This window comes from Chenopodium album, chromosome 24 (genome assembly GCF_948465745.1).
Source record: "Chenopodium album chromosome 24, dcCheAlbu1.1, whole genome shotgun sequence".
Classification (NCBI taxonomy): Eukaryota; Viridiplantae; Streptophyta; class Magnoliopsida; order Caryophyllales; family Amaranthaceae; genus Chenopodium; species Chenopodium album.
Window position 1 is genome coordinate 35,711,582 of NC_137857.1, and position 16,961 is coordinate 35,728,542.

General features: G+C 31.0%; 1 protein-coding gene across 1 annotated transcript; it reads left to right on the top strand.

Annotated features, from left to right (window-relative positions):
• The first annotated feature begins 588 nt into the window (after positions 1 to 588).
• On the top strand, positions 589 to 16,758 carry LOC145610984 (23 kDa jasmonate-induced protein-like). Its single transcript, XM_081666234.1, has 3 exons — positions 589 to 780; positions 15,491 to 15,775; positions 16,558 to 16,758. The coding sequence occupies exons 1-3, from the start codon at positions 589 to 591 to the stop codon at positions 16,756 to 16,758; spliced, it is 678 nt and encodes a 225-aa protein (XP_081522360.1).
• Positions 16,759 to 16,961: the final 203 nt, after the last annotated feature.

Below are 16,961 nucleotides of genomic sequence, written 5' to 3' on the forward strand. Positions count from 1 at the left end.
ACCAAGGAAATAAGGAGAGTTTGGTTCGATTTTAATTGGTGTTGGTGGTGGTGGTGGTGGTGGTGTAACACCATCATCCGTCATGATTTATGTGTTTGTAAAAAAAAATTAACCTGCTCTTGATACCATGTTAAATTATGGAGAAAATATAATTGAATGGCTTGAATTTCTCATTGATCATCATGTCAATATATAATCGTTACACCTCCTAATGATAGAATAAAAGATATACTAGAATCCTAGGAAGTTAACTAAAATACAATAGATAAATATTGACAAAATATAATCTTCCCAAAAATATATCATAGATATCTCAATACTTTGTCTTTGTGACTCATTTTACATATTGTCTAATATAATAAGTTTTCGCTTTTTAAATTTTTATCATCCCTCAATTAGAGTACTGGTCCTTCTATTATTATTTTCAACTAGCTAAGCAATAGTAACAAGAAATGGTACTAAAACGGCATTTTAACCTGAATATGATTTATTTGAAATTATAAATAATATCTAAACATTTATTATCCTACATTGAATTTCATTAAAGAGTAATTTTTACCCTTTATATATGTAGGTCCAACGGTTATCATGGGGTCTGCCGTATTTGGAAGTCCAGTGACAATGGCAATGCTGAGGGAGATGCCTGAATACAAAGGCAGTAACTCAATCAGCCAGAAAGACTTGGCAAAAGTTGCACTCGAGAAGGTGAACGCAGAAGGCAAGGCTGCAAATGCTCGTAACTTTGTGGAGAAGTTGCAGCCTCGATTTGGGGAGGATTATGTGAGCACAATAAAAATTCTACTGTAGTTGTCGACTACGGACGACTATGGACGACTATGTTCGACTACGCTAAGAGATTAAATCTGAACCGTTGATTTTTATTTATCTAATCCTAGCCATCTAATTCAACACCTATGCTACACAGTCATCAAGAGCTTGTTTGGTTAATAGATAATTCTTTTTACACACATGTTTTTATTTTTTAATAAAATAAAAAAAATAGCAGATTTTAATTTAAATATATGATCTTCAACCTTTAATCGTCTTTCACATTAAAATTGGACTTGATCTTAAACTATGTCATCTTCATCCCTAAACATTATTCCATCTTAAACCAAAAATTTATTTCGATGAATTTATCAACCTAACTACAGTATATGATCATTTATATTATTCAATTCATCAATTGTAGAAATAATAAATTTATTCATCAATTATAGTAATGTGATTCGAATATTAGTTAGATTAAAATAAACTTCAAAGTTCTAGTTTTTGAGAAATAATTCAATCGAGTTGCAATAATAAATTTGGATATTCGAATATTCAGTATTAATTAAAGTGATTTTGTGATTAATTTTGATATAATTTAATGATTAATCTTGTGGAATGTTGAACATACGTATAGTGCCATTGTTGAATGTTGAAAATGCATAAGGTTGAAGATGACTAATATTTTTATAAATTTTTCCTTACAAAAATCAGTTGATTAGGTTTTTTTTGGGGAAACAAATCATTATAATATATTGATTATGGGCCTTTTTTGGGGAAATATATTATAAGATACTTTCTTAAATCTAACTGATACATTTATGTTAATAAATAAATTCCAAATTCGATAATATATTCTTATCATTAAATTTTGCAACTCTATCAATATATATTAGGGATGGCAATCCAATCCGAATCCGACCCTACTCTGTCCCGATCCGAGGTAAAAAATCCGCTCCGAGTCCGAGAAAAAAGTAATCCGAGTTCGACTCCGTTAAAATAATCCGACTCCGAGTCGGAGGAGGGGATAAGTCGGATCCTAAAAAAAATCCGAGAAAAAAATCCGACTCCGACAAATGTCCGACTTTGACGGATTATCCGACTCCGACTCCAATAGATAGTGGATTTTTGTGTGGGCCATGGTGGCATTGGGTGTGGGTTGCCAAGGCCCAAATAGTCCAACATCTCAAAGTATATTAAATAATGTAAAAGAAACTCAGAGTCGGGTCGGATCGGAGTCGGAGGTCGGATATTGAAGTCGGAGTCGGAGTCGGAGTCGGATTTCGGAGTCGGATGTCGGAGTCGGAGTCGAATGTCGGATTTAACATCCGACTTCTTGTCGGATCGGAGTCAATTTTAGCATAATCCGCTCCGAGTCCGACCCGTTGCCATCCCTAATATATATAAACACTTAAGTATTGCTTTCAAAAAAAAAAAAAAAATAAACACTTAAGTATTAATCATATGATGCGTAACTAGAAGGCTAGAAAATTGTATGGAGTATTACTCCAACCTTTTAGGGAGTATCATTTATTTGTAATCTTTAATATTGTAACAAAAAAAAAAAAAATACTGTAACAAATTATAAAGATAATTAACGATAGAATTAGTAAAAAAAATTACCATGATTTAAGGAAAAGTGGATTTTTCTCAGAAGTGGAAAACCATACGTTTCAATGTTGTTTTTATTTTTTTGGTAATACAATTGTATTATTGTTTCTTTTAACCACTTGATTATTTCTTTTTTGAGATAATGCCTACTATTCGATTACAATATGATACAATATGTTCAAATGCATATAATTCAATCTTCCAAACATTATTTTAAAATTAAGAAGGTAGGGGATCAAAGTGATTTTACGTAAATATAAAATAGTAAATTAAATAAAGATATAAAATTATATACTCGTATAACAAAAAAAAAAAATTAACTCATCTTTTTCTAAATTTGATTAATACACAATTCTTTTTTTTTACCTTTAAAAATATACTCAGAACATTAGTTACTGAGTATAATTTTAATTAGGGAGAACCGTGTGCTCGATCCCCCACAATAATAATTGGGAAAGGACTAGAAACTAACCACCCACAACTGATTCCCGAATCTGAATTAACCCAAAGGTTGAATCGGACGAAACACCAAAAAAAATCATTGTATATAAATAAAATAATTTATAATCATTGCATTTTTCAAACCGTTTCGTTCCACGCTTTTGATAGTTACGGGCTTTTAATGTGCATTTGTATCATTCCTGTCATGTCTGTTATCATGATTATATGAAATCTTTGATGTATAAAAATTATTATTTGACGTTTATGAAAGCTTTGATTAATATTCTTTTTTTTTTTTTTTTGAAAACGCTTTGACTAATATTCTTAAATGCATGGGTAAAATATATATATATATATATATATATATATATATATATTTTCTTAATAGAGGTAATATTTAGTATAACATTTTTTGTTTGGTTTTATTCTTATATATTTTTGTTTACTGTGTGTCATTTTTTTTTTTTTTTTTTTTTTTTTTTTTTTTTAAAATAATGTGAGTATGTTAATCTTATTTTGAATTAATTGCCGTTATCTTTAGAGTGTCTTTTAAAATCTATAATTAAGACATTTCCAATTTTAGAAACTGATGTGATTAGGCTTAGAGGTGTCAAATAGGGTACCCAGATAGAGTTTGGGTTGACCCATGGTGGGTCATTTTGATCTAAGTATCTAACAGACCAAATCAAATCGGGTTGAGCTTAATTAGGTTCAGATCAAAGTTGGGTATAAGGACTTGTTCACTTCAGCTTAATTTCGGTTCAGTTCAGTTCAGCTCAGCTCAATTCATCTCTTAATTTCTTTCTCTCATAAAATATTCATTTCAGCTCTATTCAGATTCAGTTTAGTTCAGCTCAGCTCCAATCAGTTCAGTTCATTTTAGTCCAGCTCAGTTCGATAAATGTGAACAGACCCTAAGTATGGTTTATACAAATCGAATTTTGGTCAACTCAAATTCCGATCGAGTCATATCTTGGTAAGATTAATTCGAATTCAAATTTTATCGGGTTTATACGGGTCAAAATGGATATATTAGACTTTGGATTGAGTCATTTTGGATTCGATTAGATCTCAGTCAAATCAATTCAATTTTGTTTTAAATTTGAGTCGGGTCAGTTTGATTATTAACTTATTCTCAATTAAAATTATTATTTTAGTTTTGGTTTTCGGGTCGAGTAATTCGAATTCGGGTAAATCTCAGGCCCAGTTCTTTAGAGCTGCTCTGCTCTGCTCAAAAGAAATCTGCTTTGCTCTACTATGCTCGGCTCTATTTTCAAATAATAATTAATAATAACAACCATAATTATTAATATCCAATAATAATAATTAATATTGTATTGATGATAATAATTTATTATTTTGAATAATTATAATAATCATTAATATTAAAAATAATTTTAATAATTATTAATATTAATAATAATTACTATTTACTTATTATAAATAATTTATAATAATATTTATTAATACAAACTATTAAGAATTAATATTTAATAATATTATTAATTAATAATTTCTAATAATTATAACATTTCTTTCAAAAAAATAAATAAATAATAACAATTTTGTTTATCAACATTTGATATTAGAATCACAATGTGTAGAAACATTTTATGTGGGTATTGATTGTTAGTTCATTGAGCTGAATTATTTTTCAAATCATTCCATACATTTTAAGAATTAAAAAAAAGAGGTTATTTTCAAGTAGTACTTTGTATGTTATTATTATTTTTAGGGTTAAAAATATATGAGTAAGACAAATTTATAAGTAAAATCATTATTACTCATTAAATTATTTTATTTTAAAATTTTTGTGAAATAAATATAAGTAAACTGTTGCCTTTTATCTTTCTACTATTAACATTTGTTAAATATGGTACACATATATTTTTGTTTTCACTCACCTAAATCGTATAGGCACTTAATAATAATAATAATAATAATAATAATAATAGTAATAGTAATAGTAATAGTAATAGTAATAGTAATAGTAATAGTAATAGTAATAGTAATAGTAATAGTAATAATAAGAGTAGTAATAATAATAATAATAATAATAATAATGGTAATAATAAGAGTAATAGTAATAATAATAATAATAATAATAATAATAGTAATAGTAATTATAATAATAATAATAATAATAATAATAGGTTGTATGGCTTTATCTGTTTTTGAGATAATAATAATAATAATAATAATAATAATAATAATAATAGTAACAGCAACAGCAGCAACAACAACAACATTAATAATAATAGTATTAATAATAATGTTGAAATCTGCTTGGCTCGGCTCTGCTCTACTCTGCTATCCTGAAATTTGCTCGACTCGGCTCTGCTGAAATTTAATCTGCTTTACTCTACCCTGCCCAAAAGGTCAAAAGAACAGGGCCTCAGTTCGAGTTAATTTTGGTTTCATCTATATTATTATACGAGTCATGTCATTTTTTTATTATTAGAGATCTCGATTCATTTATATCTTGTAATTTTTTTTCACTTAAACTTCGTGTTAGCTTATCATAATTGGTATACGATTAACAACTTACGTCATTGAATAATATGATTACCTATTGCCTTATTGGGTGATAATATAATCACGTCATTGTAAATGTCCCTTTATATACCATTTTGCGATATTATTTTCTCCCCCACTAACCCTACTTACACAAGTATTTTTATTATTTCTTAATCCTATTAACAATTATGTAGTTAGAATCAAATGAAATAGACACACCCTCGTCAACCCTTATCTTAATTTATTCCATAGTATATTCATTGATTTTCAAGAAAGATGTTATCTCTATTATGTAAGATAAGTATTTTTTATTATTTGTCTTTCACTAAGATAAAGTGGAAGATATCAATATATTTATTATATCAATAACTTTGATTTCCCTAAAAAAAAAAAGGAAAATAAAACTCAATAATTTTGATTATCTTACATTACTTGTATAAATAAATTATGCTTCACATAGAATACTTGTTAGTTATTACTCTGAAGATAATCAAATAGTTTAGTTAGTTAAAGTCTCAAACGGTGATATTCAAAAAAATCTAAGATCAAATCAATCTCTTCTACATCAATCATTGTCATTGTGGCTCTCTTTATTTACACCCAAAAAAAAAAAAAAGTTTATAATGTGCAAATTATTTTTTGTGATACACAACTATATGTTAAGTGCACCTAAATGTAACATCAGACTTTTGTTTAATCGAATTATTCTTAGGCTTTAATTATAATACTTATTATATATAGAGTCCCTATAAAGAATATTTGAAGGTAATTATAATTAATGAAGACAGTGCCAATGCAAATAAGTATTATAGAGTCACAATAAAGAACATTTCGATGTTATTATATCAAATTAATTAGGTAGCCGCAATTTTTTTTAAATTAAGTATTATAGAGTCCCAATAAAGAATATTTGAAGGTTATTAGATTTAATTTAGGCAGTCCCAATTAAGTATTATACAGTCCTAATAAAGAATATTTGAAGGTTTTATAATCAAATTAGGCAGTCCCAATTAAGCATTATAGAATCCCAACAAAGAATATTTCCAGGCTATTATAATCAAATTAGGCAGTCCTAATTAAGTATTATAGAATCCCAAAAAGTCAAATTAGGCAGTCCTAATTAAGTATTATAGAGTCCCAATAAATAATATTTGGAGGTATCATAATCAAATTCGGCAGACCCAATTAAGTATTATAGAATCCTAATAAATTATATTTCGAGGTAATTACAATCAAATTAGACAACCCCAACTAAGTATGTAGGGTCTCAATAAAGAGTTTTTGAAGGTTAATACAATCAAATTAGGCAGTCCCAATTAAGTATTATACAATCCTAATAAAGAATATTTGAAGGTATTATAATCAAATTAGGCAGTCCCAATTAAGCATTATAGAATCCCAACAAAGAATATTTCGAGGCCATTATAATCAAATTAGGCAGTCCTAATTAAGTATTATAAAATCCCAAAAATCAAATTAGGCAGTCTTAATTAAGTATTATAGAATCCCAAAAATCAAATTAGGCATTCCTAATTAAGTATTATAGAATCCCAAAAATCAAATTAGGCAGTCCTAATTAAGGGCTTGTTCACATTTACTGAACTGGGCTGAACTGAACTGAACTGAATTGATTGGAGCTGAACAGAACTGAACTGAACTGAATTGAGCTGAAATGAATATTTTATGAGAGAGGGAAATTAAGCGCTAAACTGAACTGAACTGATTGGAGCTGAACTGAACTGAATTGAACTGAAATTAAGTAAATGTGAACAGGCCCTAAGTATTTTTTTTTTTTTTTTTTTGACAATAGGCCCTAAGTATTATAGAGTCCCAATAAAGAATATTTGGAGGTGTTATAATCAAATTAGGCAGACCCAATTATGTATTATAGAATCCTAATAAATAATATTTCGAGGTAATTACAATCAAATTAGACAACCCCAATTAAGTATATAGGGTCTCAATAAAGAGTATTTGAAGGTTACTACAATCAAATTAGGCAGTCCCAATTAAGTATTATAGAGTCCCAATAAAAAGTATTTGAAGGTTACTACAATCAAATTAAGTAGTCCCAATTAAGTATTTTAGAGTCCTAATAAAGAATATTTGGAGGTATTATAATCAAATTGGGAAGTTTTAATTAAGTATTATAAAGTCACAATAAAGAATATTTTGAGTCTATTATAATCAAATTAGGCATTCTCAATTAAGTATTATAAAGTCCCAATAAATAGTATTTGAAGGTTACTACAATCAAATTAATTAGCAGTCCCAATTAAGTATTATAGAGTCCTAATAAAGAATATTTGGAGGTATTATAATCAAATTAGGAAGTTTTAATTAAGTATTATAAAAGTCACAATAACGCATATTTGAGGGTTACTACAATCAAATTAGGCAATAGTCTGATTTTTCTTTTTTTAAAATTAAAAGAAGGCACTCGCTAGTCCTGATTAAGGGCCTATTCTCTTACGTTGAAATTCAGTTCAGTTCAGCTCAGTTCAGCTGAGTTCAGTTCAGTTCAGTTCAGTTCAGCTCAATTCAGTTCAGTTCAGCTTAGGGATGGCAACGGGTCGGATCTGGACCGGGTTCAGGTGGACCCGGATCCAGATCCGTTTTTTAAACATGGATCCAGATCCGCCCCGAATCCGTCGGGTCTGGAAAATGAAGACCCAGATCCAGATCCGACGGATCCATCGGATCCGGGTCCAAAACGGGTCCAAAATAGATTCTATACGTTTTGGCCTAAATTGTTCCTTTACTTTTAATTTTTAATGAAATAAATTTATTATAGCTTTAGTATATAATTATATATGCAGGCAAGGCTTATTGTTGAGTTCTTTTCGATTAGGCTAGTTGAATCGACATAGACATTGAATCTGTTAAAATTTTTGTGGGACTTCTTGTCTAATTGTTTGGACCAATAAGTAAACAACAACACAAAGTTAAAAAAAATAAAAGCAAATTAAATCAAAAACACAAAATTGCAGCATACATACATGTAATTATGCTAGAATTTCTTCAAATTTGTATAGAAAAATCAAAAACAAAAAATGAATTACTTGGTATAATTTATATCAAGATAACATAGAAGAAAGGGAAGGGACTTAATAAATGGAGGTTGGCCAGCGCTTGGAGAAGCTCCTTGGTGCTTAGTAATGGAGGTTCGATCGCTGAATTGATGGAGTTTCGCTCGCCGTAGTCGGCGACGTGAACAAGAGTAGTAGAAACATCAAAAACAAAAATGAACTACTACTACTGATTTTTGACATGGAGAAGATCCTCGGTGAGTCCGTGTCGTTTCGTTCGCCGCCGATTTGACAGGGAGTACGGCGTGGAGAGTAGTGGGGATTGGAGAATGGAAACTAGAGAGAGAAAGTTAGGGTTTGTAAATTGTATCTTTGGTTTCTAATATGAGTTGGGCCGAAAGTTATGACTATTAGAATTTTTTTTTAAATTTATGAAACGGATCCGGGTCTAGGAGATAGACCCGGACCCAGATCCGTTTTTTTCAACAGGATCCAGATCCGACCCGGATCCGTCGGGTCCAAAATTTGAGGACCCATATCCGTGAAAAACGGATCTGGATCCACGGATCCGGGTCGGGTCCAGATCCACTGCCATCCCTAGTTCAGCTCTTAATTTCCTTCTCTTATAAAATATTCATTTCAGTTCAGTTCAGTTCAGCTGAGTTCAGTTCAGTTCAGTTCAGCTGAGTTCAGTCAATGAGAACACGCCCTAAGTACCTAACCTGTTGTTGACCTGACCCGATTTCAAATCACCTTTAATTCAATTTAAACCACCTTATTAATACATAGTTATAAACTTACATACTCCTTTCTAAATTAATGTCTTTTGACTCAAAATTTAATTTTAATCTATTTTTTCGAAAAGACATGAAAACATAACAAATAAAGCAAGCCAACAACGATCCACTACCCCTTATTTTAAGGAACCTATGTTCATCCTAACTTAAATAATTATACTTGACTTGCACAATAAAAAATAAATAAAAAAATAATGTAAAAAGATCAATATTTTAGAGATCCCAAAATGTAAAAGTAATTTTAAATTTAAAATATTAATAGAATATTTAACCCTTTGTTTAGAAAAATTTGAATAATGGTTAAAGAATCAAATATAACGCCATTGATAAACAATAACAAGGTTCAATTAAACTCACTTTCCTTTATACATGAACACGCACTAGGCGAAAAATAGGGTTGGCCACCGGTTCAAAACCCCCCTTTGCCACCGGTTTTGAACCGCTGGCCAGTGGGGGGGTGGCAAAACCTAGCACAAACGGCCACCGGTTCAAAACCGATGGCAAAAACAAGAATTGCCACCTGTTAACCGGTGGTAATAACCTTTCCCGCTTTTTTTTAAGGGGTTATTGGCACCGGTTCTATTCAAAACCGGTGGCAATAATGGTCCAAAAAAATTTAAAAAAAAAAAATTTTTTTTTTTGCATTTTTTTCACTTAAATTGATATATAAACATTAACATATGTATAAACTTACATATTTTCATAAAAAAAGCTGGAATATTACAATTTTTGTCCCAAAAAAAAAAATACACAAAAAAAGTAACATATGCAAGCTGCACAGTGCAGAACAATTGCATAAAAGGTTAAACAGCAAAACAGGGGCATAAAAATAGCAGAACAGCTGCACTGAATCATCTTTGTTTCCTCACGAGATGGCCACCTTAAAGTTATTCAGCTGATTGCTTGGTGTAAAAGCGCATGGCAATAGCAAACCCCAAGATGAGGAGGGGGACTAGTAACCAAAGGATCTTGATAGCAATCAGAAGCTACAATAGCTATCCACATCAATTTTTCCCTCGGGCGACAAAACAATCTGCATTCACTTCACAATAAAACCACAAGAGCCGATTAAGGAAAATTCCTCCCTGAGTCCTTTAACAAATCTATAGAAGCAGCAAATTATAAATCACACTAATTACAGTACTAGAGTACTAGCACCTCTACAATAAAATTTACACCAGTATGAGTTACTTTGCCTAAAAATTCTCAGCTACATGATAGGACATGGTAGGACAAATGTATGCACAACTAAGAGTGTTAGGGAAAAAAGCTTCCCAAAAAATTCTTGATTTTTTTGGTGTTCAACGTTTTGATATAGCTGTTAAAAAATTTGATTAGAATTCTAGCCTCTCACAATGAAACTAAGCATATAGATTTAGTCAAATGGCAGCCAAATCAGAAATTCAAAACCTAAGTGGACAAGCATGTATGTTCTCTTATATTATAGAAAATGAAAATAATCTATAAACTAACAATGTTATGTTGATCAGCAAAGGTCAGCTTTGATCAGTAGTTCAGTAAATGCATACGAGAAAAACACAAGAAAATTATCAAACAATCAGTTTTAATCAATAAGAATAAGATATAGCAAGTAAAATTCAATTTTCTCAGTAGAAATACTCTGTTCAAAACATGATTAGTCCTAATTAAAAGGATCAAATTCATGACTTCAACCATCAAATTAATCTTAGGCAGGGAAAAACTGAAGTTTTATTTTTTTTTTCCCAAAAGAAGATAGCCTGCATGTATCATACATAATGAAATCTAACTAGTTCTCTGATCATAAAAAAAACTAACCTAAAAGATGTCATCCCTTCAACAAGTTTTGGTAAATTATGTAGCTATTTTAAACAAGTGAAGAATCACCATCTCACTAGTGAAGAATCAAGAGTTAAGACACATCTTTCCCTAAAAAAAAAAGACACAACAAGATTGGATAGTACATTACCAAAGCACCCAAACAACTTATCTAAGAGAAGTACTTGAATTAAAAACCCTTATGCAATGTACAATATAATTCACTAAGCATTGAGTAGATAACAACGGTATAAATATTAAGGAAAGAGAAGTACGAAATCTGCAAGTTAAAATTGTAAGTTCAATGGGATCAAAATATACCATACCATAAAGTCCATAATAATATACCCAAACAAATATATATACCCACAAAATCAAATTAATGACAACCAATACAATATTCACAAAACTCGCAATATATCCACAAATCAAACTACTGAAATTAAAAGATTCAAGTATCAAATAAATTCCAGAAATAATTACCAACAATTGCAGCCAAAATAACCCATTTGATCCTAAAACCCCCTAATCAAATTTGAGCAATTGTCCAATAACAATAAATACCCATCTACATAGCATTGAAATTAAACTAAAAAACAGAATCAAAACATAAAAAATATCATCAATCTGCTGTCTACTACTTCAAATTGAAATTTAGACCTACAGAGTTACAATACAACTTTAAATTGTTCCTTTTACAAGTTTGCATCATTTGCGGCTTGAAAAAGGAACCAATTGTTGGAGAAGGTTCTCCCTAAAATATACAGAGTTAATTAGCAAACTGGTTATTTTTTTCTTTCTCAAGGCCACATAAAACTAAAACAGTGTGGATTTTTAGCAAAAGGATCAAGCAACAAAAAGAAATGGAGATATAAAAAGATGGGGCTCTTATCACAGACAAAGGAAAGAGGACAGAGCTACCACCCTAATTATCATGATATTTCAGTGAACTAGCATATCACTATATAGGTTTGACATATTTAACAATTGGAAACAAATCCACAACACTAAAACATAGCAAATGCGGCAAGTTCTAAAGCATAATCCAGGTAGTCAGACAATGGTAACTAACATGGAACAAAACTTTTCTCATCAAGGGCCATCAAGAACAGTTGAAAAAAATTGATACTCTTACAAAAATGTCTTAATGTGGTATAAAAATGGCAGTGAACCGTTGGACATCCAATCACGAAAATAGAACAAAGGCAGCCCACAGAGAAACAAAAGCAACAGCACCAAATGGAAGGAGAAAAGGCAAAAATATTCACTCTTTGTGAAGAAACAACGCTGCGATTTGAGCAAAGAACTAAACCAAATCAAAAAGCTCAACACTTGTAAAGATTAAAGGACACAAGCATATTCTCAACAGGAAACAAAACCCTTTAGAATAACAATAGAAGATGGCACAACAAACCTAATTAAACAAAACAATATTACGTAACGAGCATCAGAATCTACACTCCCCTCCATTAACCCATTTTCTACAATTCTTTTCTCCTCCCATTACTGAGCACTTGTCTAAACAAAGATTATCAAATAAACACATGAACAAAGCATCTCATTTCATGCTCTATTTGTTTCTTCCCCCCTCGCCCCATCATCGTTCTTTACAAATTACAAAAATCATGAATCCTCAAAAAATTAAAAATTAAAAAAAAATCTGTACAAAGTATGATTAGTTTAAAATTAAGAATCTTACAGCCCACCAACATCCCAGAAATTCCCCACTAGAAATAATTGAAATGACTCAAAATTTCATAGCTTTTCATATGATTTTTAAAATATCTTGCTACTGCAGAAATAAATATAAAAATTCCCAAAAACACAAAACCTCCATGAAACGACAATGTTTCGAATTCGATTCACCAACCTAATTGATTTTTTTTAAAAAACCAACCACAGTAATATAGCTCGAAAAATATCATTCAAGTAACTAATTCGCATCATTTTGCCCTAAAATCACCAAATTATCAAGAAGCAAAAAAAAAAACCCCGTTAAACAGAAGCAAGAATTAAACATCAAGGAGTACCTCATTTCAATTGAGCCTGATTCGTATTAAGGAGTACCTCAGTACCTCACCCTTTAATCGCAATCCTCTACAAATTAGGACAAAAATAATCAATAAATCGGCAAAAATTAAAATTTAAACATCAAGTTACAGAATAAGAAAAAAAAGCAGGATTAATTGAGAAATTTCACAAAAACTGAATGAAAAAGGAGATAAATTGCATAAATTGAATGAAAATAGTTTCAGAAAACCCTAGCCATCGATGGAGTTGCTTGCGGCGCAGTTATGGAGAAGGAGATCGAAGGAGAGAGAAAAGGAAACCGAAGCTAATCCCTCATCCTGTTTCTGAGCAAGCGGCGGTGGTTTCGAGATCTGGCTGCGGTGGCTTCATGCATGTGAGTTTAGGAGAGAAAAGCAGAGGAGAGAGAGAGAAAAGAGGAGGAGGAGGGACTAGGGCTGAGCAAAAGAACCCGAAAAACCGAAAACCCGAAAAACCGATCCGTAACCGTTCCGAAAATTAGGGTACCCGATCCGATAACCATAACGGTTCGGGTACCCGTTCCGATAATTTGTTATCGGGTATGGTTATGGGTATCATTATAAAATTAACGGTTACCCGATCCGATCCGATAAACATTTTTTTTGCTTTTTTTCCCTACTTAAATCTATTAATATAAATCTAAACTTTTACTTTACTTCATAATCACTTTATAATATCAATGATTAGTAATATTATTAATAATTTGGTCAAGATCATATGGTATTGTTGTTAATTAGTTGTAAATTATATCATAATAACTACATAATTAAGTTTAATCATAATTATTGGATATCTTATTGGGTACCCGATAACCGATCCGAAATTCCGGGTACCCGAAGTCCGGGTACCCGAACTTATCGGTTCCGGTTATGGGTATCACTTTTAGTGATTTTGGTTATCGGGTACCCGAACCGTTAGTACTAACGGTACGGGTACCCGTCCCATGCTCACCCCTAGGAGGGACTGAGCTGAGGGAGGTCAGAGAATGAGAGAGGAGAGAGAAGATGAAGAGGTTAGGGTTTAGAAGTGAATGTGTTGTGGGTTTGTGAAACCTGAAAAGTATCGAAATAAAGAGAAGGAAGAAAAGCTGAGGGCGCGGTTTTTTTTTTTAATGAAATTTAAAATTGCCACCGGTTCAAAACCGGTGGCCTTTATATTTTTGCCACGGGTTTTCTTCGAACCGGTGGCCATTCCGGTTTACCTTATCCCGCCCATTAATATTTCCACGGGTTTGGGTTGAACCGGTGGCCAACTAGGGGTGCCTTTTTCAATTTTTCTACTAGTGACGAATATTCCAAAATCTAAATACTTTTAATCAAATACGAAGTATCATTAAAAATTAAATATCAACACTAATTTGAGAAAAAATAATTATATTATATATTCTGCTTCAAAAGAAATAAAATAAATTTATCATATATATTTATATATTGTAAAATTGAAAAGAAAAAAAAAAGATAATGGAAAGATTTAGTCAAAGATTACTAATCAACCCCCCCTCCCAATCACGAAGTAAGTAAAATCACTTTTTTTTTTAAAACTTTTTTAACTGTACTAAATAACTGAAATTTTTGTATAAATTTTTTTTTTTTTTAAAATTATCAATTTTTTTCAACGAAGGCCAATTAATTTTTTTTAAATGAATATTTTTTTTTAAATGAATAGATTTTTCTCTTTTTCCTAATCTATCATTGTATTGTTATAGCTAAAAAAAAATCAAATTGGTTATATTATCTCTTAAATATAGAAAAGATTTTGTGTCTCATATATTCCCTCTCCCAAAAAAGACGCTTTCTAAATCAAACAATCAAATAAAAAGGCTAAAATCATGGAAGTCTTTCAATTTAATTTTTATTTATTTTTGTATAAAAATAAAATAAAATAAATTCATCTTCAACGTAAATAATCGTCCAACTTAAACAATGACACTGTAGATTCAAGCTTTAACAATGGCGGATTACTAAAAAATCATATGACTAATCAAAATTTAACACAAAATCATATGACAAATAAAATTAAACAAATTGCTTGTGTATACATATAATTACATTTATTTCAAACTCATACATTAATATTATATTGACACATAAATATGATGATTATACATTAATCTTATTGATATTATATATACTTTGGTAATTTAAAATTGAGTTTTGGACGAAAAAGTTAAAAGATGAAGATGAAGTACAACATTAAAGAAGGTTAAAATTGTTAATATGAGTTTTCCTCTGTTTATATGGATGGTAGTTTATAATATTGTAATTTGATTAAAAAAAAATACCCTCTAAAAGTAGAAAAACAAACAACACTTAGATGACTGGTCGATGACTGATCGCTGACCTGGTCATAACTTAAATGATGTGTAAATTAGATTTTTTAAATTTTTAAAAATTGTAATATTCAAAGGTTAAGATTAAGCAACATACATAATAAACGGTTTAGATTTAATTTCTTAGTAAAGTCGTCCGTAGTCGTCCGTAGTTGACGACTACGCTAGAATCATCCACAATGTGTCTGATGTACAACGCAACCGGTGATAGTATGACTTACGTTGTTACTCATGACTGGTGCGGACGTCTTTGCGAATCTGCTTACCCAGTTATCATTGCGAATGGCCAATGGGGTGCATTCCTCCATGGACAATACTATGGTAACAATAATAAAGAATCTAGAGTTGGAATTGTTTACTCTGCTCTCAACAATCAAGGGGAAGAACGACATTGGTTCCTGGGTTTCGACAGTACAACTCAGGGTGCCTATAACAAGGTACATATATCGCCAAATTTTTATTGAGTTTATTTTAAGGTCGCATCCCTTTTATCAAGGAAGCTTCTTCATTTAAGTTTATAATGTTAAATGTTCAATTCAACCAAAAGCTTAAACTGATAGTTAAAGTTCAAGATCGGTTCATATACTCTATCATGCATATAGGGGCTCGTCCCCTTAATTTTTTTTTTTTAAAGCAATTAGATACAAAGAATGTGCATATATGGCTTATACTATGGAAACCTTAGAGCAAACCCAGCCATTAACCAATTGGCTTGGTTATGGGGAGAGAGAAAGGGAAAAAATATTATAAAAATGAAGAGAGATAAAGTTTTGTTGAAAAAAAGTAATAATCAGGTTATGAAAATAACCAGGCACAAGTTTTGGTTATTGATTAAAATAATATCCACTTTTTGCTTTTGATGGGTGTCTTTGATGATGTGGCAAATGTATATGATAGATTTAAGAAAGAAATTATATGATGGAGTTGGGTAAAAGTAAGAGAGAGAAAATGTATAACCAAAAAGTTGTGGTTAACTATTGGGAGACATTGGTTATTAAATGGGCATAAGAGTGGTTATAGGTGACGTGGAGAGGTAGAAATTAATAAAATAAGCAATAACCACAATGGTTGTGGGCAACCATTGTGTTTGCTCTTAGGCACTTTATTTTTGGTCCGTCCTACCTATAATATGGAAATCTTAGTCTATGTATTTTTTGGTCCAAAATTCGCCACTGTACATAATCATACAACTGATTTCTATTATTGTTTTCCATTGCAGGTGTATGTAGAAATTCGGGAGGCAGGGCACTATGATTTGGAGAACATCGGAGCTTGGTATGCTCTCAACAACCTTTTGGGTGATGGGAAATTGGTGCACAAGGCCAACGAGGAAGGAGGATTCATTAGTGGCTCCATCGGTAATACTGCAAAACCCGTATTCGAAGCCATTCTCACACTACCTGAGTCCTTGTCCCCTTGAGCGTCTAAGCTAGCGCCAACATAGTTGTGTGTGAGGTTAAAAAGCTTTGGGCCAATTTGTTTGTAAACCCTCAGTTAAACGATTTATACACATCCTAAAGGCTAGCTTGGGATGAAATAAGGCCCCTTGAATTTTATTTTGTTTTGTTGGTTTTTGTTTATGTTTTGTTCAACCGTTGAACTCCCAGCTATGTACTGCAAATT